The sequence below is a fragment of the Felis catus genome, chromosome A1, assembly GCF_018350175.1.
Source record: "Felis catus isolate Fca126 chromosome A1, F.catus_Fca126_mat1.0, whole genome shotgun sequence".
NCBI classification, from domain to species: domain Eukaryota; kingdom Metazoa; phylum Chordata; class Mammalia; order Carnivora; family Felidae; genus Felis; species Felis catus.
The window spans coordinates 104,096,340-104,121,791 of NC_058368.1; the positions used below are offsets into that span (position 1 = coordinate 104,096,340).

Below are 25,452 nucleotides of genomic sequence, written 5' to 3' on the forward strand. Positions count from 1 at the left end.
CCATAAAGACAACTCAATAGTATCCCAAACTTCAGAATTGCTGGGCTTTTGAAAAAGACCTTCAACAGCCCAGAGCAAATGTAGAACAGTTAAAGGATCTGAGTTTCCATTTCCAAACGTAATCTACCTCCTTAGAAAGCAACAGCCTAGGACACCTGGGTGGCTTAGTCAGAAAGCATCCAGCTTCGGCTCCGGTCATGTCATGATCTCAAGGTTCGTCAGTTCAAGCCTGACGTCAGGGCTCTGTGCTGACAGCTCAGAGCGTGGAGCCTGCTTCAGATTCTGTGTCTCCCTCTCTCTCTGTCCCTCCCCCACTTGTGCTCTGTCTCTGTCAAAAATAAACAAACATTTAAAAAAATTAAAAAAAAAAAAAAAGACAACGGGCAGGTAAAATACTTCACAAATGATCCAGCTAGGCCCACTGCCTGCTGTTTCAAGATTTTAATTTTCATTGGGGTGCCTGCATCCGACTCTCACTTTCAGCTCAGGTCATGATCTCACAGCTTGTGGGTTCGAGCCCCACAATGGGCTCCATGCCGGTTGTATATACACAACCACATATATACACCCATCAACAAATCAGTTTATACTACCTACAAACAGATCTTGGTAACCACAAAAATGCACTGTATTACACAAGGCATCGGTGGGGAAAGGGAAATTCATTTCATCAAATTTGGAGTTGGGAAAATCAATTCAGATCAAATCATAACATATACCCAAAGGTCAAATGGACTAAAGATCAACAGGTCAATACCACAAAACACTTATGGGCCTTTCCAATACAAAAATAAAATGAAACAATCTGTATTTTAAATCCAGAACCCTACACCAAATCTTCCATTCCAACTAAGAACAAAGCCCTTTCCTTTAGAAGACTTTGCAAAAACTACCTCCAAATCACCATACTCGGGAAGTTTCTGCAGGATGTGCCCCACCCAAACTACTGTATCAATGCCATCAGAAGGAATGCATAGGAGCCAGGAAACAAGAGTCTCTATATCAAAGAGCAGCAAAGGGATACCCACAGATGTCACTTGCAAGCTAGCCCAGGGCGGCCAGTCTAATTGAAGCAGAGGACAGAGCACTGGGAGAGCTGATTCCAGGAAAAATAAAAAACAGCTACCTGAGTAACTGGCAAATATTAATAGGCATGTGACACAACTCAGGCATTTGGAAATCATTAGTAATAGTCCATTTTTATGAAATATCCAGAATAGACAAATCCGTAGAGATGGAAAGCAGACAGGTGGTCGCCAGGGACTGGGGCAGAGGGGAGAAAGGGGAATGACTGCTCAACGGATATGGGGTTTCCTCAGGGGTGATAAAAATGTTCTGGAACCAGACAGTGGTGATGGTTGCACCGATGAGTGAATGTACAAAATGCCACTGAGCCGCACACATTAAAATGGTTAAAATGAAGTTTATGTTAGATTTTACTACACTAAGACAGAAAAAAACATAGAGCCAATTAAGCAATAAGGACAATTATTAACTCCAGGAAAAACAAAAGATAACTATGCATGACTTTATGGCAGGATTTATTGCCTTTTGCAGTCATAATTACATCATGACTACAGACTTAACCAAATGCTGTGCTATCAACAGAAAAGAGGAATGGGGGGAATGAGAAGAGCTGATAAGAAGTTAATCCTAGGGGGCCTGGATGGCTCAGTTAGTAGAGCAGGCAACTCCTGACCTTGGGATTGTGGGTTCGAGCCTCATGTTGGGTGTAGAGATGACTTAATAAAATTGTAAAAAATAAAAAAGTTACTCCTCACCTATTACACTGAGAACTCTGCAGACAACATCTCAACTGATTTACTGAAAAACAGCAGGAGGATCTTATTACTTAGGAAAGGAGGTGGTCAGCAACCCTAGAAAATGTACAGGAGGTCATTCTGGTAAATTGGGGGGCAGTTCAGGAAGTAAGAGGGACAGCCTGTGTTTTAAGCATTCTAGGTTCATTAAATTTTTAACTGGGTACAACTATTTAAAAAAAAAAAAGCTTTTAAAAAAAGAAAAAGCAGAGGAAAAATTTATAACCTTTCTCCCATCCAGTACTAACCAGGCCCAACCCTGCTTAGCTTCTGAGATCAGACGAAATCGAGTGCATTCAGGGTGGTATGGCTGTAGACTATAACCTAACTTTCTACACTTAAATTGTTAAAACTATAGGAGATCAACAGATGTGGGGCACCTGGCTGGCTCAGGTGGCACAGCATGTGACTCTTGATCTCCGAGTTGTTAAGTTCAAGCCCCATGTTGTTTGTACAGAGTACTGAAAAATAAAATCTTTAAAAAAGAAACCAAGCGGGCACCTGGATGACTCAGTTAACTGTCTGACTCTTGATTCTGGCTCAGGTCATGATCTCACCATTTTGAGTTCGAGCACCACACTGGGCTCCGCACTGAGCGTGGAGCCTACTTGGGATTTTCACTCTCTCTCTCCCCACCTCTCAAAGTAAATAAATAAATAAAGATTTTTTTTTTTTTTAATCAGTAATTTGATTGCATGAAAAGTCCAAAACTTCAGTGCATCAGAATGTGTGAACATTTTCTGGAACTGAAAACTAAATGTCCTGGTACTTAATCTCATCATACATCCTCGTAAAAACCCGTTAAGGTCAACAAACAGCAGGGAAAAAAAACAAACATGAGCAGTTACGTTCAAGAGGGGATAAACAGGAAAAGGGGAGAAAGCACAGTCATCACTGCAAATGTCTACACCTAGCAGGCAGATAAAAGAGCGTTACAGTGAAGGCAACAGGAGACAAATCTGTGAGTGTTAGGGAAGGGCAGAAGGGCAAGGAGGCACACTCCTCAGTCCCTTCAGCATTCCCAGGGACAACAAATGCCACCAAGAATGATCTGTGGTTACACAATAGGGAAGAGAGGAGTGAAAAAATTGCACCACATTGCCTTTGAGAAAACTGCCCCATCACCACCGCGTGTGGTCTTCATCACGAGTGTGCCCCTCCCCAAAGGGAAGCCAGAACAATCGAGCATCCCGACGCCTGCTGGTGGAAGCACAAGAGTCAGGATCGTAGGATCAGCCGTCGGGATGCTCTCTCCCCGGCCTGGAGAAGTACAGCAACACGCCAAGAAACAGGGTTCACGGCAGAGTGGGAGCTGGCACGCTAACCCCACCTCCTGTGTCCACACAGGACACACAGGGGATGGGGAACCGGCAGTGCCACTACAGTAGCAGATGCAAGCAGTCACGAGGGACTCCGTGGAAACGGCGATCACGAAACACTGCAGGATCGCTAGCACCTGAAAAAATATGACCGTAACAACACACACGGATGGACACCTCCACTTGCTTGCGCCTGGGTGGCTCACTCGGTTAAACATTCAACTCTGGATTTCAGCTCAGGGCATGATCTCACAGTCTGTGGGGTCAAGCCCCACATCGGGCTCTGGGCTCCTAGTGCGGAGCCTGCTTGGGATTCTCTCCCCCTCTCTCTCTCCCTCTCTGCCCCTCCTCCTGCTTGCTCTCTCAAATAAACATTAAAAAAAAAAAAAAACCCACTAATAAGCAACTTTTATTTCTTAGGTCAGTAAAAAAGAACAAAGGGGGCCAATTTAAGTGCAAAATGTTTTAATAAGCATTGTGACAAAAACATTTCCTTGTAACTGCTAGAAACATTATGTAGAAAAATTATGGATTGGTTTCAAAAAAAGCTTTCAAAATTCATTTTACTTGGCTTCTACACCCAAGACGAGGGCTGCCAGTCACCCCAGCATGCTAGGAAATCGGCCACCATGTCATGGCTTTAACAGATACACAGGAGGGTGGAGAGCCTCCTTAAATACCTAACAGAAATTATAAACGTAAAAAACGTTAAGTGAAAATACTGATACAGCTTGTAATTTAGAACATTTGTTTAAAAATAATATGCTGGAAAAACCCAAGATATAAGAAAATATTTCAATCAAAAAATCACCTTGCAGAATTTTACAAAATAATAATGGCCTGTCAGTATATGATTCCTAAAAGTTTATCTCCCTACCTGCATGAGCCTGTTACTATTTCTTTTGTAATTTTAGGCACTATTGATTTTCCACTGAAGAACATGAACCGTCCACCTCTTTAATGTACCCCCGACTTCTTCTGGCCAACAAGCTCTCAAGAGGTACACATCATCAGCATTTTGCTTAATTAATACTCAAGGTTGACAACAGCATGCATTGGTGAACACCAGTCACAGCTACGCCATCGGACATATTACGAATACCTTTCCCACCCTGATAAATTTATAACTGCCTGGTTTTCTCATTTGCTTATTACTTCTCTGGGTCATAACCCATTCTTTGCCAGTTGTCCAAATCTGTCCATACATCCTGATGCATCAAATTATCTACAAATGTTATCTTCTTGGAAGGCTTCCGCCCAGGTCCAAACTGGCAAGAGAGTACAGACTGCCAAGACGACAGGAGACCTTCAAGAGCCAACACGGACTCAACAGGAAACCTTGGGATGACCCGCTCCAAAGACTCAGCTTCCTGAGAGGAGGAGGCAGATTCTCAGCCACGAACGAGTGAACGTTCCTCAGGTCACTACTACCACATGCTGCCACACACACTGTAGTCATTCTCCCAGAACAAATCCAAGGGCAAATGCATAAACATAATAGCTAAAGTCAATGGTCTAATGTTGCGTAAGAAACCCAGCACACTTTCAGTAGACATAGGCACAGCCCTTGGTGGGTACAGGTTCTACGGCAGGAGCAAAACCTAGGTCCACCCATGCACAGCTCTTTTGTGGGGACACAAGTGGACATGAGCAAGGCAAGCGGTAATGGCGATGAATAACCCTTAGTCGTTTCACACAAAGCAAGGCATTCCCCATGGATATTGCGCTGTGCTCCTCGACGTGCACGAACATCAACACACTCCCTTCAAACACCACTCTTCCCCACACATGCTCGAGGGTAAGGTGAATCAATACTTACTACAGAAACCTTTACTCACACTCGGCCTACCAAGAAGACTTCCTTTTTCTTCTCCATTCTGTGTTTTTCCAAATTCCTACTATAGCATCTACTAGTTTCTTCTAAATTATAATATAAAAATTTTTTTAAAGCATTAACTACTAGCAACATAAAAATTCACCCAATCTATCTGTTACTAAATATGGCTCATATTGTGACATCTGTATTTTTATTTGTTTAAAGATAAGTCTCTTGACTTAGTTGGGGCCTCAGGGCTAAGAGATTAGCCAAGCATATTCAAAATAATGCATTTATTTATTCAGGGCAAATCTTAATTTTTCTTTGTCTTCAGAAGAAAGAGTTGCGAGAATGCCTGTGAGCTGTGATGTAACGCCAATTTACTGTCACCTTTACTGAAACTTGATTCCTTGAGCTAGAGGAAGGTCCTTACTGTAGTTGATGGTGCTAGAGGGGAAAAAAATATGAACAAATTACAAAAAGAGTAGTACACACATAATATAGACTATTTTATGCCATTAAGAAAATTTAGCCTATCTGTATATATTATAAGGTGAGATGTCCAAGATACAAGTTGGTGAGGAAAAACAAAATTAGGACAAAGTTAGTATAGAGCCAGTGTTAGGGGAAAAAAAAAAAGAGGGAGAGAAACACATCTAGGAAAACACCTATCAAACATGTTATTCATAGTCTTCAGGGCACAAGAATATGGGGAATATAATTTTCTTCATTTATCTCTCAATAACTTGTACTGAACTAGAGGGAAAAACATAGATATTCTCATTCCAACAGAAATACAATGCAATATTTTAGAAAATAAATATCTTGCCTAGTAATTATATACCTATATTTTCTCCTGAGAGGAACAATATCCCTATTATAAGGGTCCCGGGGCTCCTGGTGGCTCAGTCAAGCGTCCAACCCTTGGTTTCAGCTCAGGTCATGATCTCATGGCTTGTGGGTTCAAACCCCGTGTCGGACTCTGTGTGGACAGCTCAGAGCCTGGAGCCTGCTTCGGATTCTGTGTCTCCCTCTCTCTCCCTCTGCCCCTCCCCTATTCATGCTCCATCTCTCTCTCAAAAATAAACAAACATTAAAAAAGTTTTAAAGATAGTTATAGCCTAAGAAAGAAAGAAAGAAAGAAAGAAAGAGAGAGAGAGAGAGAGAGAGAGAGAGAGAGAGAGAGAGAGAGAAAGAAAGAAAGAAAGAAAGAAAGAAAGAAAGAAAGAACCAAAACTAAGTGAAGCAAACCAAAATTAAGTGAAGCTGTGCACAGAACAGGAAGTAGAAGAGCTTTTAATTTTAAAAGAGCATTCCAACCAACAGCTCGAAGCCCAAACCCATCCTCCCAAAGCCTGGTCTTACCAAGTGGATCTTCTCATGTACTGTTTCCAGGCATCGCTACCAGACTCGCGGCCGCCCCCAGTGTGCTTTTCTCCTCCTAGAGAAACACACAAGAAACTTGTATCTCTTGAGCAGTTTGTCTTTACTGGCTCCTACTCAGCAGCACAGAAAGATACCAAAAGAAGACCACAGCTACCCAACCAGTGAGTTTACATTTAGCTCAGAGTATCTCCTCTACAAACAAAAAAGAGATCAAATAAACCAAATAAACAGGAAGAAAGAACTAGAAGGGGGGCGGGGGGGGGGGGCGGGGAGGAATAAAGAGGAAACAAATTTGCCAAGAAGCAAAAGAAAACCAACCTTACCATGAGACAATGTGTTAAAATGGGAAACCTCTAGATGGTACAAATAAAATTTTATTTTCTCACTTATGCTTAGCTGTATTATTACCTACAATATACATACTCTGCTTTTATAATATTTTAAATGCTATGGTAATATCCTTAGATTATAAGAAGTTAATGATTCCATACAAGAAAAGGATACTATGTAAAAGTGTGCCATCAAATCACAAGACATTAAGTCTTGATGTTGTGTTTAGTAATAGATACTAAATACTATACAGATACTAAACAGAGGAGAAAATAGTTAACAGAAGAGCTAAGAGAAAAATCTGAGGGGGCACCTGGCTGGCTCAGTCAGAAGAGCATAAGACTCGTGATCTCGGGGTGGTATGTTCAAGCCCCACACTGGATGTAGAGATTACCTAAAAAAAAAAAATCTTAACAAAAAAAAAAATTCTGAGGATATCTCCCATATGGAAAAAAAAAAACCCATAAAAACAAAAAGATGCAAAATAGGAGGAAAAAGATAACAAAATTAGACAATTCTTCAAGAGCTAGTATTCAAGTAATAGTTCTAGTAATTAGCAAGAGAAAAATTGGGGTGCCTGGCTGGCTCAGTCAGTAAAGCTTGCGACCCCTGATCTTGGGGTTGTAAACTCAAGCCTCACGTTGGCTGTACAGATTACTTAAAAATAAAATCTTTGGAAAAAAAAAAAAAAAAAAAAAAAAAAAAAAAGGAAGGGAAAATAATTGTCAAAGAAACATTACCAAAACAAAACTAGTCAAAACTCCCCAGTACTGAAAATGAGCCCCAATGTTCTAATGCTCATCACTGGCCCACTGCCAAGAAAATTTTTTATAGTGATCTCCACCGACATAAAAAGTAGACCCCGAATTTTTTGATATGGGGAAAAAAAAGAAAAGAGATCAGAAATCAAAGTGGACTGGGCTTTCCAACCACAAAACCAAAAACCATAATGCCCATGGATAACGTCACAAATCTGAGGAAACATTATTGCCAACTACACAGGAAACGCACGGCTTGTGATCTTGCTGCATCTGGGAACCTGGCTGCTATACCTTTCCCGACACTGTAAAACTTTCCCTAAAAGATACAAGTGTCTCACTGGGCCTCACCTGTTTTCATACAACGGGGTTTATGTTAAACACCTGCTTTCCTTCAGGGAGTCTGGAATTTTGGTACATGCCAGGGAAAGGGTGCCTAGATGACCAGCCCCCAGTAAACGCTGTGGGCGCTGAATCTCTAACGAACTTTCCTGGTAGATGACATTTTAGGTATTTTGTCACAATCCATTGCTGGAAGAATTAAGCACATCCTGTGTTGACTCTGAGAGAGAGCACTCTTAGAAGCTTGGTTGGTTCCTCTGGTCTCCCCTTAATCTCTCCTGGCATGATAATGTCATGCCACACACACAGAGAAGGAGGGTTAAGAAGGTTCATCTATCCTAACAGAGGGTCAACACATAATGTCTAAAATTGAGAAAGAGTAAGCAGTTAAAACACTACTTTGACGCCTGGCTGGGTCAGCTGGTAGAGTATGTGACTCTGGATCTCAGGTTCAAGAGTTCAAGCCCCAAGATGGGTGGAGAGAGTGCTTAAAATAAATAAATAAAAATTAGGGGCACCTGGATGGCTCAGTTGATTGAGCATCTGACTTCAGCTCGGGTCATGATCTCAAGGTTGTTGAGTTCGAGCCCAATGTCGAACTTGCTGCTATCAGTACACAACGCGCTTTGGATCCTCTCTCTCTCCCCCTCCCCCCTCCTGCTCTCTCAATCAAAAAAAAAAATTTGATTAAAAATAAATAAATACTTTTTTTTTTAATTGAAGTAAATTCAAAGGTAAATTTATGTTTGTTTTTTTTTCCCCCCAGTAATAATCTCAAAGTAGTTGCCTCTGGTAATGAGGAGGAAAAGTGGGAGAACAGCTTTTTCCATCTAAAAATTAACTGTGGAGGGGAACCTGGGTGACTCAGTTGGTTAAGCATCTGATTCTTGATCTCGACTCAGATCATGAGCTCAAGGGTCATGAGATCGAGCCTATCTCAGGCTCTGTGCTGACAGCATGGAGCATGCTTGGGATTCTCTTTCCCAAAATAAATAAACATTAAAACAAACAAACAAAAAACCTCAAGACTTAGAAAATACAAGTAGAACCTGGTGAAAAAACCAATTTAGTATTTTATCTAAAATAAAGATAATGTTGGACACTTAGCACACTGCTTAGCAATTAAAAACCAGAATTTTTCATGTGAAACTTGCTGGCTTATGCCTAAAGCCAAGGGTTCTTAATGCTGTCGGGGTCATGGACCATTTCCCCCCAAAAGAGATGCCATTTCAAGGGGTCACATATCTTAGGTTAAGGGCCCTGGCTCTAATGGGATACTGCATTGGAGAAAAAAGTCAGACCCTGGACAAGAACTCTGCACACGACACATAAGCTCTCTCAAGCATGTAAGACCAGGTTGTTACCAGGTTCTATTATTCCAGTTTCTTAGTCAAACTTTTCTAAAAGCTACTACTGCTTTTCTTGTGCTCTCTTGATTGTGTCCCCACCCAAATTCCCAAGCTGGAAGACGGAACGGAACTTCCAATACTTAGAACGTGGCTGTGTTTGACAAGAGAACCTTTAAGGAGGTAATTAAGGTTAAATGAAGTCATAAGGAAAAAAACCCATGAAGTCATAAAGGTGGGCGCCTAAAACAACAGGACTGGTGTCCTCAGAAAAAAGGAGACAGCAGTGATACATGTGCTTCCACAGAGAAAAAGCCACGTAAGGACACAAGCCAGGAAAGAGGCTTCAGGAGAAACCAACATCGCCGAAACCTTGACCTTGGCTGGACTCACAGCCTTCAAAACTGTGAGAAAATAAATTTCTGTTCTTTAAGGCACCCAGTCCATGGTATTTTGTTATGGCAACGCCAACATCTAACATACTGCCCCCAACGTGGAAAAGGATTCTTTACATACCAAATGCACCTCCAATTTCGGCCCCACTCGTTGGGATATTTACATTTACGATGCCACAGTCTGATCCTTTCGGTCTGTGTGTAAAAAGGGAAGCATGGTTGAGAGCAACCCATTAGGAAATTAAGAAACAAAACAAACAACGGACGTCTGGGGGGCTCAGTCGGTTAAGCGGCCGACTTCAGCTCAGGTCATGATCTCCCAGTCCATGGGTTCAAGCCCCATATTGGACTCTGTGTTGACAGCCCAGAGCCTGGAGCCTGCTTTGAATTCTGTGTCTCCCGCTCTCTCTACACTTTCTCTGCTCAAGCTCTGTGTCTCTCTCTCTCTCAAAAATAAATAAACACTAAAAAATTAAAAAAAAAGGGGCGCCTGGGTGGCGCAGTCGGTTAAGGGTCCGACTTCAGCCAGGTCATGATCTCGCGGTCCGTGAGTTCGAGCCCCGCGTCGGGCTCTGGGCTGATGGCTCAGAGCCTGGAGCCTGTTTCTGATTCTGTGTCTCCCTCTCTCTCTGCCCCTCCCCCATTCATGCTCTGTCTCTCTCTCTGTCCCAAAAATAAATAAACGTTGAAAAAAAAAAAAAATTTAAAAAAAAAAATTAAAAAAAAAAAAAAAAAGAAACCCAACAAACAAAAAATCCAAACCTCTAAGACTCTAGATGCTCAAATATATATTTCAACTAGGATGGTTTCACTTTCTTTTTTATAAGTCCAATCACGAGACAAATTAGACTTACATAAGTTTTCAAAATAGACAAAGTTATACCCAAGCCAGCGGAAGATTCTGCCCAAATCCTTGGTAAAGATGCTACTTGAAAGTCCCTGTTTTACTTCATTATTCCATGCAAAGACTTCTTCTTCACTCTAAAAGGACAGACAGTGGAATGATACAGAATTCAGGTCCAAGTTCACAATGGTACATTCATAAGACGTATAACTTTAGGGCACAAAAGTAAACTAAAGATTAACCTACTAATTCCGTTTCTCTGATACACAGCTTTGTGTGTTTTTCCCTTAATTGTGCTCTGAGAAACAAAGGAGTACATGCTTCCATTCAAGCTATTATGTAAGAATTAATTTACAGAGCTCCAATTATGCACAACCCACAGATCTAACTGCTTACAGTACACTTAGTTATTTAATCCTCATCCGATGATACAGGTTTTATATTATCCACGGTTTAAAGATTAGACAAGAGACACTAAATAATTTGCTCAAGAATTTAGCCACACACTATAAAACATGAAATTATACCTCTAGTGACATCATGTAAACCAGTGATAAACCATTTAAGTGTTTTAAACATCAATCATATAACTGTAAAAAGACACAATTCTCATTATTTTTTAACTGTTAATTACGGCACATTCCAATCTTGATTCAATCTCCTGGGATTGCAGAGAGTGGACCTGGGAGGGGTGGCGGTCAGTTTTTGTCTAACCTTAGCCGAGAAGGACATAGGTGCCTCTTTTATTCTCCACAGGCAGTTTTTCTTGCAGAGTTACTACCTAAAACCTCCCTATAGGCTAACAGAGTGAAATTTCACATACTTTCATTTTCTTTACTCTTCTCATTTGTTTTTTCAACATTAAACTAGAGAAAAAGCAAACAGAACCCATTTTTACCTTGAATTTAAAGACATAAAGGATCGGAGCAAACGTTTCTGTGTGGGCAATGGACGCATCGTGGGCCAGACCTGTCACAATGGTTGGTTCTACATAATTTCCAGGGCGATCCATAACCTTCAGTAGAGAAGTGAAATTACAAGAATGAAAGCATTTTGTCTTCTGCTACTTTGGGTCATCAGATACAATCTTTGCCGTACTTGTGGAGGAAAATTGAAAAAAAACAGACAAACACCATCTACAGGTGAATTATTTCCCAAAAATAACGTCATCACGAATGAAAACGTTCTCTGCCTCCTATCGCTCCTAAGTTAGTCAGTCAGATAAAAATAGAAAAAAAAAAGGATGAGGTTACACTGAAACACCACTGTTACAGGTGGCTTTTTAAAAAACTTACGCAATGTTGGGGCGCCTGGGTGGCTCAGTCGGTTGGGCGTCCGACTTCAGCTCAGGTCACGATCTCACGGTCTGTGAGTTCGAGCCCCGCATCGGGCTCTGGGCTGAAGACTCAGAGCCTGGAGCCTGTTTCCGATTCTGTGTCTCCCTCTCTCTCTGCCCCTCCCCCGTTCATGCCCTGTCTCTCTGTCCCAAAAATAAATAAACGTTAAAAAAAAAAAAAAATTAAAAAAAAAAAAACTTGCACAATGTAAAAATACGTCATCTAAACTGTCTGTGTTTTAAGACTGTAATGTGAGGGGCGCCTGGGTGGCTCAGGTATTTAAATGTCTGACCCTTGATTTCGGCTCAGATCATGACCTCACAGTTTGTGGGTTCGAGCCCCACATTGGGTTCTATGCTGACAGCATGAAACCTGCTTGGGATTCTCTCTCCCTCTCTCTCTCAAAATAAATGAATAAACATTAAAAAAAATTACAATAAATAAATAAATAAATAAATAAATAAAGACAGTACTGTGTCCCCCATCCCCAAATTCCTATACTGAAGCTTTAACCGGTACAGTGTGACTGAATTTGGAGACAGAACATCTATTTATTCATTTTTGAATGTTTTTTCTGAGAAAGAGAGAGAGAGAGAAAGCACGTGCGCGCACATGAGTGGGGAGGAAGACAAAGAATCCAAAGCAGGCTCCAGGATCTGAGCTGTCAGCACAGAGCCTGACACAGGGCTCATTCCCACAAACTGCAAGATCATGACCTGAGCCGAAGTCCAACGCTTAACTGCCTGAGCCACCCAGGCACCCCTGGAAACAGAATCTTTACAGAAGTAATTAAAGTTCAAATGAGGTCACATGTGAGGGGCCCTAATCAGCCAGAACTGACATCCCTACAAGAGGAAGAGATACCAGAAACACAAAGGAAAAGCCATGTGCGCACACCAATATGGTGGCCATCTGCATGCCAAGAACACAGGCCTCAGCAGAAACTCTGCCAGGACCTTGATTTTAGACTCAGCCCCACAACTGTGTCAATTTCTGTCATTTAAATGACCCAGTCTGCCCTAGCAAACCAATACATACTGTACAAAAATCAAAAGCCCCAAGAGTATACTGTAGACACTCTAACCAACCTCCATGGAACCAAATTACCAGTTCATGTCCACTTAACTAATGCTTGCATTCCTTCTGTAAAATACTCTTGATGCCCATGGTTGGGTGGTCTAGTCTCCACTGGGTTTGTGTTATTCTTTGAGCTGTGTGTTTTCCAAGAGTCAACTGTATCAACTCCCAATCCCATGCATGGCAGCAGTATCTACTACTGTAACACATTGCATTACATAACTTACGTACATGTTACCCAAAGAAAAAAAGGTAACATGAGTAACAAAAAATACACAAATATACAAACACACCTCTATTTAACAAGGCGTGTGTGTGTGTGTGTGTGTGTGTGTGTGTGTGTGTGTGCTCTGCTGTCAGCAGGGCCTGCTTCTGATCCTCTGTCCCCTTCTCTCTCTGCCCCTCCCCAGCTTGCACTCTCTCTCTCTCTCTCTCTCTCTCTCGAAAATAAGCAAACATTTAATGGGGTGCCTTGGTGGTTCAGTCGGTTAAGTGTCTGGCTTCAGCTCAGGTCGTGAACTCACGATTCATGAGTTCAAGCCCTGCATCGGGCTCTCTGCTGTCAGTGTGGAGCCTACTTCAGATCCTGTCTTCCTCTCTCTGTCCTTCCTCACTCCCACATGTGACTTACTTGCTCTCTCTCAAAAATAAACATTAACAAAAAAACTTTATTTTTATGTTTTTAAATGTTTTATTTATTGAGAGAGAGCAAGTGAGCAAGAGAGACAAAGCGTGAGTGGGGGAGGGGCAGAGAGAGAGGGAGACACAGAATCAAAAGGAGGTTCCAAGGCTCCGAGCTGTCAGCACAGAGCCCGACACGGGGCTCAAACCCACAAACCGTGAGATCATGACCTGAGCCACCCAGGTGCCTCTAACAAAAAAAAATTTTAATAAACATTTAAAAAAAAAACAGAGAGGTATCAGTTCCCAAATACTAGGATACATATTTTTAACAGAGCTTTGTATTGTGCTATGAAAACCTTCTACCCTGTGTTTGTTGTTCTACACATGTCGCTGCGTGTCCCCTGACAGACGTTTCAAAGCTCTATGGGAAATGCAAAGTTCAAAGTTCATGGGAAACGTGAGTTCAGAACTCGGCACCACTACAGTGACCATCATCAGGGCTAAGATTCATGTGATACAAAAATGGGAGTACACCATCAATGGAAAAAAGAAACCCTGGAGTCAACCCAGTGACTAGACCAACACACTGCCCAACCAATGGTCAGTTATTTTTGTTGCCTTTATACCAAAGTGCCTTATAACCGATTGGTTATCCAACAGTAACGTTTGTGGTGGAAACACTTGCAGCCAAGAGATCTACAGCGAAACTGCTTCATATCCTTTGATTTCCTGCCTTAACTGACTTTTAAAAGTAACCACTAAATACAGATTCTGATTGCTCTGAATACAAAGTCTTGTACTGTCCCATGGAAAGGTCTCCCTTCCATACAAATTCCCAGGGTCTCAATTCAACAGCCATCATGACTCGGAGTTTCTTGTGTGTCCTTCCAGAAGTGTTCCATGCATTTTGTTGTCACTCATTGAAACACCTATTTCCCCCTTATGAAAAGATGGAGAAGGCAAAGTCAGTAGTTGGGGGACCCTTCGCCATCTGCCCAGAGCCCTGCTCAAGCTGAAAGGAAAGGAAGCAAACATCTGTCACTACTGAGCTGGGCTGTCATTACCTTGCCACCATAGACCACAGTGCCACCTTCTTTCTTTGCTTCCTCCACTGCTCCAAGAAACATGCTCACTGACTGTTTGGTGTGGAGTGGCCCGTAGAGGACATTAGCTGCAGAGAAAAAGGAATGTGTGTCATTTCACCCCAAAAGGCATCATTACTGTTAGAAAACCTTTCCCAATGAACAGCCCCACCCCTTCAGACAGCCTCTCAGTGTAGACAAGGAGTCAGCAAACTCTTCTGGTAAAAGGCTAGACAGGAAATAGTCAACGTTCTGCATGACACAGGCTGTCTCTGCCACAGTAGTCACAGCAGACACTTAAACCAGGGGGTGGGACTGTGTCCTGCTTAAAGTTTCTCTATATAAGCAGGTAGTGAAATCTGTCAATCCCTGGGTTAAAGGAATGGCTCCCAATTAATCAGAGCGCCGCACTTAAAATATACAATCCGTTTATTCATGACCATGAGATCATGCTCTAAGAAGTTCACAGGCTCAGGAGCTGGTGTGGAACGGAACAGGGAAAAGCAGATGCAGCCCTATATGGCTGCTGGAATCCAGACCATTAAAAGTGGCCAGGGGACAGAGGAAGAAGGGAGATCTAGGGAGGCCTCAGGGGAATCTTAGAGCACCAGTCACGGGAAAAGCGGGCTGAAGAGGATTCCAGCGGAAAGAGTAGCAGAACGGAGCGTGGACACTGGGAGCTCTACAAGAAAGATGGGAAAGCTGGAGCTCAGGGAGCAAGGGAGGAAATGGTACACAGCCAGTCAGGGGGTGGGCAGGGGAGGAGGCAGAGGTCACGTCATGAGAGACTGTGAGCCTGATCCAGAGAGACTTGGAAGGGATCCAGGTTTCAGCTGAAGAGCCATTAGAAGTCACTGGAGTGTATGAAGCAGGAAAATGAATTATTTCATCTAATTACATGTTTAAAAAAACCATTCTGGCTTCTCTGGAAGGCAGAAGTGGAAGCAGGCAGGTCAGGGAGGGGACACTCTTGCAGCCTTCCATGAGAATGGTGGTGGCTTGCACAAGGGTCATAAGAGTGCAGAGAGGGGCGCCTGGGTGGCTCAGTCGGTTGGGCGACTGACTTTGGGTCAGGTCATGATCTCACAGTTCGGGGGTTCGAGCCCCACATCTGGCTCTGTGCTGACGGCTTGGAGCCTGGAGCTGGCTTCTGATTCTTTGTCTCCCTCTCTCTGCACCTCCCCTGCTCGCACTCTGTCTCTCTCCGACTCTCAAAAACTAAATAAATGCTAATAAAAGAAAAAAAAAATTTTTTTTTAAAAGAGTGCAGAGAGAAGAAGCTCGTCAAAGTCATCCCATTTGAACATCATCTCATGAGACTCACCCACCAGCCTACATCAAGCACCCAGGATCCTAAGCTAGGAGCAGACTTGATGCCCCACGTGCCCGATAACCTGCTTCATATGCCCTCAGGCCTCTCAGAAAAGAAAAAACAAAAAGTCTGAGATAGAAACACTGGTACCACCAACTGTCAAAAAGGAATACCTTTGAAATCAACCAGATACTCACAGTCCCAAGGGTTCCCCACACGGATCTGTGCATAGGCCTTTTTAAGTCTATTTACAACTTCATCATGGATGCTCTCATGTAAAAACTAAGCGATAAAAGAAACATTCAAGGGAAGATTCAAATAAACACATAAATTTGTCAACAATGTGCGATTTTTATTAATAGTACTAATTTATAGTTCATACTAGTTCTTAGACACTGTGATCTCTGAAAACAAAAGCAAACAGAAGTATACGTTCTTTAATTATTTAATTCCTACTTTTAATAACTACATTAAGATAATAAATTTCCACTTGGTAGATGTTAAAAAGAAATCATAAGCCTTGTCTTTACCAAGTTTCTAAGGACCTGCCTGGCCAAGCTTCACACAGCAATTATGCCTGTTTTTACTCTAAAGCATTCAACATCTTAATTACCAGAGAACCTCAAGTGTATCTGTCCCAGTTGTAGTGAACACATATTGACAGCTGTTTGTTTGGTCTGCCCTGGTATGGCTGTTGTGTAATAGCATGCTCTCGGCGGATTAGGTCTCCAGAGGGAGGACTCAACCAGGAGAACCACCTTTGGACTCACACTAGGTAGGATGTGAGCTCCAAGCTATGTTCCCACTGACAGAGGTGAACTGGTCCAGCCATCCATTGTCTGGGTCGGTTTTCATGTAGCAAATGGATTGGCAGTCATGGAGAGGTGCACAGAACTGGAATGGGTTTTTCTACACATCACTGTCCCTATGAAAACCAATCTGGGCAGTGACCAATAGCATCCTTTAATGTTTAACACTAAGTGTAAAGCATGGACTTGTACACTTGCTCCAAGACACAAAGGAAAAGTAAAACTTAGCTGAATATACGAAGGCTTGACTTCCATATCATTTCACATTTCACCATATCATTAAAATTATAATCTTTTGGATGACCTGTTTCCTTCTTAGCATTAGTGTAATAAATGTCTAAAGTAAATTCAACAAATTGTAAACATTCTATGAATATCATATCTCAGATGTTTTTGGAGAACAACTATAGAAAAACAAAGGAAAGACAGATCTCCAACTGTTACAAAATACAGAGAAAAAATGAGTATGAAAAGTTACAGAAAAAGTAGGCTTAATTTCCAGACCCGTTTTATTCTAATTTAGATTATGTTAACCTTATAAAGAATTGGTTCATATTGAGGCTAAGAGTAAAAACACAAAGCCAATTTCTCTGTAATTTAAATGTACAACTGTTTGAAATTTTTAATTACAAGAGGAAAACTCAACAATAATAATTTTTAAAATGTCGAATGTAGCCACACTTTGTACCTAATCAAAACTTGCTTGGTTGTAGTACTGAGTTTTCAGGACCATGAGAGTCATGAAAATCAGGCTGATACCCCACACAAAACCGAAATCCAGCTCAAATATAAGTACAGACATTAAACTTCCCAAACCCCATACGCTGATGCTAAATCACATCTCCCTCTGTGCACTTAATAATAATGTGTCCTATATATGTGTGCACAGACTATACATTCATCCAGAGACAACCCACATTTGCTTTTCAATAAACCATGTCACATCAAGTCTAGAAATGTAAGACCAGACTTATGGCCCCAAATTAGTATCTTTATGTTTTACTGAAGTGTTTTTATAACGAAGCCAAAGCTCCATATCCTTTAGCGAAAAATTTTCGAATTCTTCAAACTTATAGCTGATTTTATTCTCCAAGTGACATTGGACTTTGTCCATATTGTTCGAGGTCTCCGTCCCCAGTCCAGCTCTACCACTTGTAGCTTGGGCACAATCCCTGGTTGATCAGCCTTGAGCACACAAGAGTGTATCAGGGCCACAGATGTGTTCTGTCTACGGGAACACATTTTTCCAGCAATACTTGTACACCACTTCCTAACAGCGCAACGTGTAACCAAGTGGGGTGTGAAGACAACGTCACGCGCCCAACGCCGACACACTCACCAGGCGCCGCGCAGTGGTACATCTCTGGCCCGCTGTCCCCACGGCTGCGAAGAGAGCCGACGGAACGACCAAGCTGAGGTCTGCATCCTCAAAAGCTTGGAGAAACAAAACACACACCTGTCAGTGTCGCCATGTAGACGGGCTAACCGGTCGACCAGATGATGCCATCAGAAAGCTCAGGAAGACAGTGTCAGCATTACCCCAGTGATGTAAGCATGTTCACACCACGAAGCCTCCATTAAGAGCAGAATAACGAGCTCTATGGTCTTTACCTCAGTACAGTTGTCAGAGGAGATTAATAATGGTAGGCACCTGACAGGATTTTTGTGGGGATTAAAGGAAATAAACTCATATGAAACAGCTGAGCACAGTCCCTGCAACTACCCAGGGCTCACTAAATGCTAACTATTTGCAAATGAACACTCTCTAGATTAGAAGTCCAACCCGAACAAACCCATCGCCACATGCTTTTTAAACTTCTGGTGTTCACCACAACAACAATATAGGCATCTACACATGGTAACAATGGCAATATACAAATTACCAGGTTTTGCCTTATCACAAAATCCATGCTTCTATTAAATCTCAATCCATCGTGGGGCACCTGGGTGGCACAGTCGGTTAAGCGTCCGCCTTCAGCCAGGTCACGATCTCGCGGTCCGTGAGTTCGAGCCCTGCGTCAGGCTCTGGGCTGATGGCTCAGAGCCTGGAGCCTGTTTCCGATTCTGTGTCTCCCTCTCTCTCTGCCCCTCCCCCATTCATGCTCTGTCTCTCTCTGTCCCAAAAATAAATAAACGTTGGAAAAAAAAAAAAAATCTCAATCCATCGATGTGCATTATCCACAAAAGGCTGATAACCTATTTTGTGCCTGACAACTGAAAATGAGAAGTGGGTAAACTCCAAGCCTATGGGTTAGGTGATAAAATGCTTTAAGGAAGTGATCCTTCCCAATAAAAAAGCACTCAACCAAGATCTTACTATAGACAAACTAATTTTTTAATATATAAAGGAATCAACAAGTCATGTAAAAGTTACTTACTTTAGAGAAACATGTGGCCAGTTTTCAGAAAGCAGAAGGAAAAACAAGAAATCATGCCAAGCTACAAAGGCTCAGACACAGGCTCGAAGCCCCAGGTAACATTTCCCAGCATGAACACCTGTCCTTTCTAGTTATCTCTGCCTTCAAACCTTTGTGTCGTATCTCACAAATGAAACTCTGAAACCTAAAATTAGGTCTTAGACGCACACAACAGAGGAGGGAAGAAAGAGTGTCCACCCAAGTTCTGTATGGTCACCATGGCTACCGAAGCTATTCTCAACAGCAAACAAATAAAGGGCGGCCTTACCAATGATGGCATTGTTTCCTCCAAGTTCTAACAAACTTCTCCCTGTAAAAATACACAAACACACGTTAATGCCCATTTCAGTACTTAGCGCACACTGAAAGATGGCCTCAAATCACAGCCTATCTCAACTGTGTTTTCTTTTTTTTTTAAGTTTATTTATTTATTTTGAGAGACAGAGAGAGAGAGAAGGGGAAGGGCAGAAAGACAGGGAGAGAGAGCATCCCAAGCAGGCTCCGTGATGTCAGCACAGAGCCTGGCGCGGGGCTCAATCTCATGAAACACAAGATCATGACCTGAGCCGAAACCAAGAGTTGGACACTTAACAGACTGAGCCACCCAGGCACCCCAGTTTATTTTCTGATTTAAACTGTAGCATAAGGGGGCACGTGGATGGCTCAGTCGGTTAACGTCTGACGTCAGCTAAGGTCATGGTTTCATGGTTCGTGAGTTTGAGCCCCACATCGGACGCTCCACTTTCAGCGAGGAACCGCTATGGATTCCCTCCCTCCCTCTCAGCCCCTCACCCACTTGCTCACTCTCTCTCAAAAATAAAAAACGTAAAAAAAATTTTTTTAAACTCTATCATAAGGATTGCATTGATGTCAAATTTCTTGATTTTAATAACCTTATCATACATAGTTATATGGCACAGTGTCCTTCTTAAGAAATACACCAAAATACTTGGTGAAGAAACACAATGTCTTCACCTTTCCCCAAAGGTTAAAAAACAACATGCACCCACAATTTATGTGTGTGCATGCTGCCAGAGAGAAAGAAAGTGATAAAACAAATGGGGAAACAAGTAAGTAGTGGGTGAATTTTGTTCAAGGGTATACAGGAATTTCTTGTGTTAGTCATGTAACTTTTCTCTAAATGTGAAATTATATCCCCTCCCCAACTCCACAAACATTTAGTGTAAAACGGAGCAGTCATTGTGGAAGACTGTGTAACTTTCCAAGAAATCAATCACAGGATTACCATATGCCTATCAATCCACTTCTGGGTACCTAACCAATAGAAGTGAAAACAGGAACGTGAACAGGTAAGAGCAGACCTATGCTCAGAGCTGCGCTGTTTGTAACAGCCACAAGGTGGAGACAAAAATAAAAACAAAAAACAGGAGCTGCAAGGTAGCAGCAGCCCAAGGTGCCCGAATCAGGGCGCCTGCATGGCTCGGTCGGTTAAGCGTCCAACTTCAGCTCAGGTCATCATCTTATGGTTTGTGAGTTTGAGCCCCACATCAGACTTGTGCCGACGGTTCGGAGCCTGGAGCCTGCTTTGGATTCTGTGTCTCCCTCTCTGTCTGCCCCTCCCCCTGCTCACACTCTGTCTCTCCCTCCCTCAAAAATAAATAAACATTTAAAAAAAATTTTTTTTAAATGAATGAATGAATCAACCAAATGTGGTAAATACATACAAGGGAATAACCTTCCGCCCTAAAAAGGAAGAAAATTCTGACACACGTTGCAACCTTTAAGACATGCTATGTGAAGTAAGCCAGTCACAAAAGGACAAATATTGGGTGGTGATTCTACTTATAGGAGGTTGTTAGAAGAGTCAAATCCAGAAAAGAAAGAAAGGAGAATGATGGTTGCCAAGGGCTGGAAGAAGGCAGAAATACGGAGGTGGTTTTTAATGGGGATGATGTTGGGAAAACAAAAAAGGTCTGGAGATGGATGATGGTGATGGTTGCACAACAATGAACATGTACTTAATGCCACAGAAGTATACACTTAAAATGGTTAAAATGATACATTTTATATTATATACATAATACAAAATATATACATATATGTTTTTACACACACACACACACACACACACATTTTTTTACCACAATAAAAAAAGTTAAAAAATTATGTGCTCAGATGGCTCAGTCAGTTATGCATCTGACTCTTGATTTCGGCTCAGGTCATGATCTCACAGTTCATAGCATCAAGCCCCACATCGGGGTCTGCACTGATAGTGTGGAGCCTGCTTGAGATTCTCTCCTCCTCTGTCTCTGCCCCTACCCTGCTCATGCTGGCTCACTCTCTCTCACTCTCACTCTCTCTCAAACTAAAGAAACTTTAAAACAAGTATGTGCTCACTGCAGGAAAAAATGTTTTAATCAGAAAGTATCAAACAGGCAAAAAGTCATGGCTCGTAAGCATAATGAAATCTCTCCTCATAATTTGGTATAGGGCCTTCAAATCTCTTCAATGTTCATTTCTATTTACTTGAGATTGTACAAACTAATTTGCTCTTACACATTTACCTAAGTTAAGAGCTATTTTAAAAAAATCACTGCATAGTACTTCACCATGACAGACTAAATTTTACTTAGCTACTGCTCTAGTGTTGGATATACTGGTTAATTTTTTTAATGTTTATTATTTATTTCTGAGATGGGGGTGGGGCAGAGAGAGAGAGGGACACAGAGAATCTCAAGAAGGCTCTGCGCTGTCTTCGAGAAGCCCAATTTGGGCTCGAACTCACAAACCCTGAGATCATGACCTGAGCCGAAATCAAGAATCAGAGGCTTAGCCGACTAACCACTCAGGCACCCCTGGATTGTGTTTTATATTGCTGAATTTTAAGAGTCCTTTATTTATTCTAGATACCAATATCTTATCAGATAAAGGATTTGCAAATACCTTCTCCCATTCTGTAGGTTGTTCTGTCCATCTTTTTGATAGTACCCTTTGAAGCACGAAAGTTTTTTTTTTAATTGTTTGTTTTTTTTTATTTTATTTTTTTAATTTTTTTTAATGTTTATTTATTTTTGAGACACAGAGAGACACAGCATGAGTGGTGGAGGGGCAGAGAGAGAGGGAGACACAGAATCAGAAGCAGGGTCCAGACTCTGAGCTGTCAGCACAGAGCCCGACACGGGGCTCAAACTCACAAACCGTGAGATCATGACCTGAGCTGAAGTCGGTCGTTCAACCGACCGAGCCACCCAGGCGCCCCTGAAGCACTAAAGTGTTATTTTTGATGAAGTCTATCTCATGTTGGTTATGTTTTAAGGGCCATATCCTAGAAACCACTGCCTAATCCAAGGCCACAAAAACCTATTTCTATGTTTTCTTCTAAGAGTTTGATAGTTCTGGCTCTCACATTCAGGTCTTTGATACATTAGGAGTTAATTTTTGTGTACAGGAAGAGGTGGGGTCTACTTTCATATGTACATACTTGGATATCTAGTTGTCCCAGCACCATTTGTTAAAAAGACTAGTTTTTCCCTCCATTGAAATGTCCTGGCACCCTTATCAAAAATCAGTTAACCGTAACTCGAAGGGTTTATTTCTGGACTGTTATTCCACTCATTTTTATGTCTATCCTGATGCCAGTACATAGTCTTGAATTTTTTATACTGAATTTTTTATAGTAAGTTGCAGTATTAGGACATATGGGTCCCCCTTTGGTCTTTTTCAAGACTGTTTGGCTGCTTGGGGTCCTTTGCATTTCATCTGAATTTTAGGATCAGCCTGTCAATTCTGCAAAGAAGCCAGCTGACATTTGGAAAGGGATTGCAGTGAATCTGTAGATTACTAGGACAGTATTGATCTTAGGCTACAATAATACTAAGTTTCCCAAACAGTAAAAATGGGATGTCTTTACATTGACTTAGGTGTTCTTTAATTACTTTCAATAATAGTCTGTATTAATTCCTGTGTGAAAGACTCCAACTTCCTTTGTTGTATTTATTATTTTTTAAAGATTTTAAGTAATCACGTCCAACGTGGGGCCTGAGCCCACAACCCTGAGATCAAGAGTTGTATGCTCTACTAACTGAGACAGCCAGGAGCCCCTGTTGAATTTATTCTTAAGTATTTTATTCTTTTTGACACTAGTGTAAATGTCTTCAGAATTTCATTTTGAGAATGCTTATGGTCAAAGTAAAGGAATGCAAGTGATCTTTGTATTGTATCTTGTATCCTGTAACCTTGTTGACCTTAGTTATTAGCTCTACTGGTTTGTAAACTTGCTGTTTAAAAGCAATGCCTTTGGCAGGCACCTGGGGGCTCAGTTCAGTGTTAAGACTGGATTTCAGCTCAGGTCTTATCTCACAGTTGGTGGCATCAAGCTCCGTGCTGGGCTCTGGGCTGACAGCATAGAGCCTGCTTGGGATTCTCTTCCTCTTTCTCAAAATAAATGTATGAATTTTAAAAAAATAAATAAATAAGCACACAATGAAATGAAATGAAATGAAATGAAATGAAATGAAATGAAATGAAATGAAATGAAATGAAAACCAATGCCTGTGGGGGCACCTGGCTGGCTCAGTTTGGTAGAGCATGGGACTCTTGATCTTGGGGTTGTGAGTTCAAGCCCCACACTGTGGGTAGAGATTACTTTAAACAATTAAATCTTTTTAACAAATAAATAAATAAATAATAAAACTGCCTTAATGAGCCATAAAGCATACAAGGCTGTGTGTATAAAACCCTTTGCAGTCATACATACGTAAAATGTAAACAAGAACAGATTTAAGTCTTCCGTTCCATACTTATTCTAGGTCCTGTACTCCCTGGTCCTGCTTGGAGCGTGGATTTTCTGTTTTTAATTTGCCAAACACTTCTGATAGAAATAAAGAAATGTATTTGATAGGATTTCACTATGGTAATTTAGGGGGAAAATGAAATCCTTCTGAAAATTATGCTATTAAATTTGCAATTTCCCCATTAATAGCTGTATCCCTCTGTTACCTGGATATTCAAATAAACATGGCTATTGTCCCTTCAGAAGGGATCAGGGAGGAAAAACCCAACTTTCAGATTTCATATCCATCCCTGATGGAACTGCAAATCTCATTAAAAGGCAACACTTACCAAATCTCTCCTGCACCATAAGGGCCACCTGTTTTCCCACCTGTGTGCTCCCGGTGAAGGACAGCAGGTTCACCCGTTCATCTTTGGCCATTGCAGTGCTGCAGGGGAATGAACACAGTCACCCAAGGCAGAGAAACCCAGCAACAGTGGCACCTGCTGGAACCAGGTCAGAACATTTCCTCATCACAAAAAGACACTCAGTCAAAGATACAAATATGTCTATCCCAAGGATGCAAAGGAAAGTTTTCATGAAAATGAACTAGATGTTCACAGGCAGAGCCATCTAGCACAATAGGCTAACCTGGTCTGGGAGCTCTCTGTAAACTGAAATCACCTTGAGGACATTGTTAAGGATGAAAGTCCTTCCTATACATTATGACCTTAGCACTTCTTTGATTAACATCCCAGTTATTCTGCAGACCCCTCAACTACTAATTCCTTTAAGAATTAAAAATGTGAAGGTTGCAGGAAAGCATCCTAAGTATCTCTCACGAAAGCTCACTTAATAAAGACTGTGCTAGGATTTCCAGTTACCTCTAAGAAATATAAATCAGATACTATCGATTTGATCCACCTGGCTCCTGGTTCAGAGGTTCAAAGGACTCAGTATGGACCATGCAGGGTAGCCAGAGCATCAAACTTATGTTAAGGCTGGAACAGCTTGATGAGATTATGCATGGAGACTTCCCCAGGTTCAGCCCAGCAAACGTGAGCACGGATATGGATACTCAAAGTGGCTGTTACTAAATGCATGAATGCAAACACTACACTATCTGAGCTAGCTCAAGACCAAAGTGAAGGACTGATGTCCAAAGAAGAGGGGCGCCTGGGTGACTCAGTTGGTTAAGCGTCCAACTCTTGAGTTTAACTCAGGTTACGATCTCATGGTTCATGGGTTCAACACCCGCATCGGCCCTGCCCTGACAGTGCGGACCCTGCTTGGGAATCTGTCTCCCTCTCTCTCTGCTCCTCCCCCACTCATGATTCCTCTCTCTCTCTCTCTCAAAAATAAACATTAAAAAAAAACAAAGTACAAAGCGCAAAAAAGACTAGGTCAAAGGATATATTATTCATTTTATAAATGACATTTAGATATTATTTCACTATCCACTCTATATGTGAAAGTTGTATTTTCTAACACGTTCCCATTTTTATAAAAAAGGACTGATTCATTCATTCATTTTGAGACTGACCAGTAGGTGGAGTACTATGGTAACAGTGATGTATGGAGATCAACATTTTAACTACACCAGTGTGGGCTGTGAGGCCTGACTCCTATGAAACCACACTTAATTAAAGTCTAAGCCAGGGGCACCTGGCTGGCTCAGCGGGCAGAGCATGGGACTCTTGATCTTA

The 25,452-nt window shown here is 41.7% G+C and overlaps 1 protein-coding gene across 1 annotated transcript in view; it reads right to left on the reverse strand.

The window, feature by feature from the left end:
* Window positions 1–5,233: 5,233 nt before the first annotated feature.
* Window positions 5,234–25,452, reverse strand: part of ALDH7A1 (aldehyde dehydrogenase 7 family member A1) — a 39,683-nt gene continuing 19,464 nt past the window's right edge. Inside the window, exons 9-18 of the mRNA XM_003980723.6 lie at window positions 24,097–24,194; window positions 19,283–19,324; window positions 17,937–18,031; window positions 15,986–16,070; window positions 14,459–14,565; window positions 11,255–11,371; window positions 10,396–10,493; window positions 9,634–9,707; window positions 6,321–6,396; window positions 5,234–5,402 (exon numbers count right to left, since the gene is read on the reverse strand). Of these exons, the coding sequence (XP_003980772.1) occupies window positions 5,348–5,402; window positions 6,321–6,396; window positions 9,634–9,707; window positions 10,396–10,493; window positions 11,255–11,371; window positions 14,459–14,565; window positions 15,986–16,070; window positions 17,937–18,031; window positions 19,283–19,324; window positions 24,097–24,194 (847 nt within the window). The 3' untranslated portion in view covers window positions 5,234–5,347. The remainder of the gene's footprint in view (window positions 5,403–6,320; window positions 6,397–9,633; window positions 9,708–10,395; window positions 10,494–11,254; window positions 11,372–14,458; window positions 14,566–15,985; window positions 16,071–17,936; window positions 18,032–19,282; window positions 19,325–24,096; window positions 24,195–25,452) is intronic.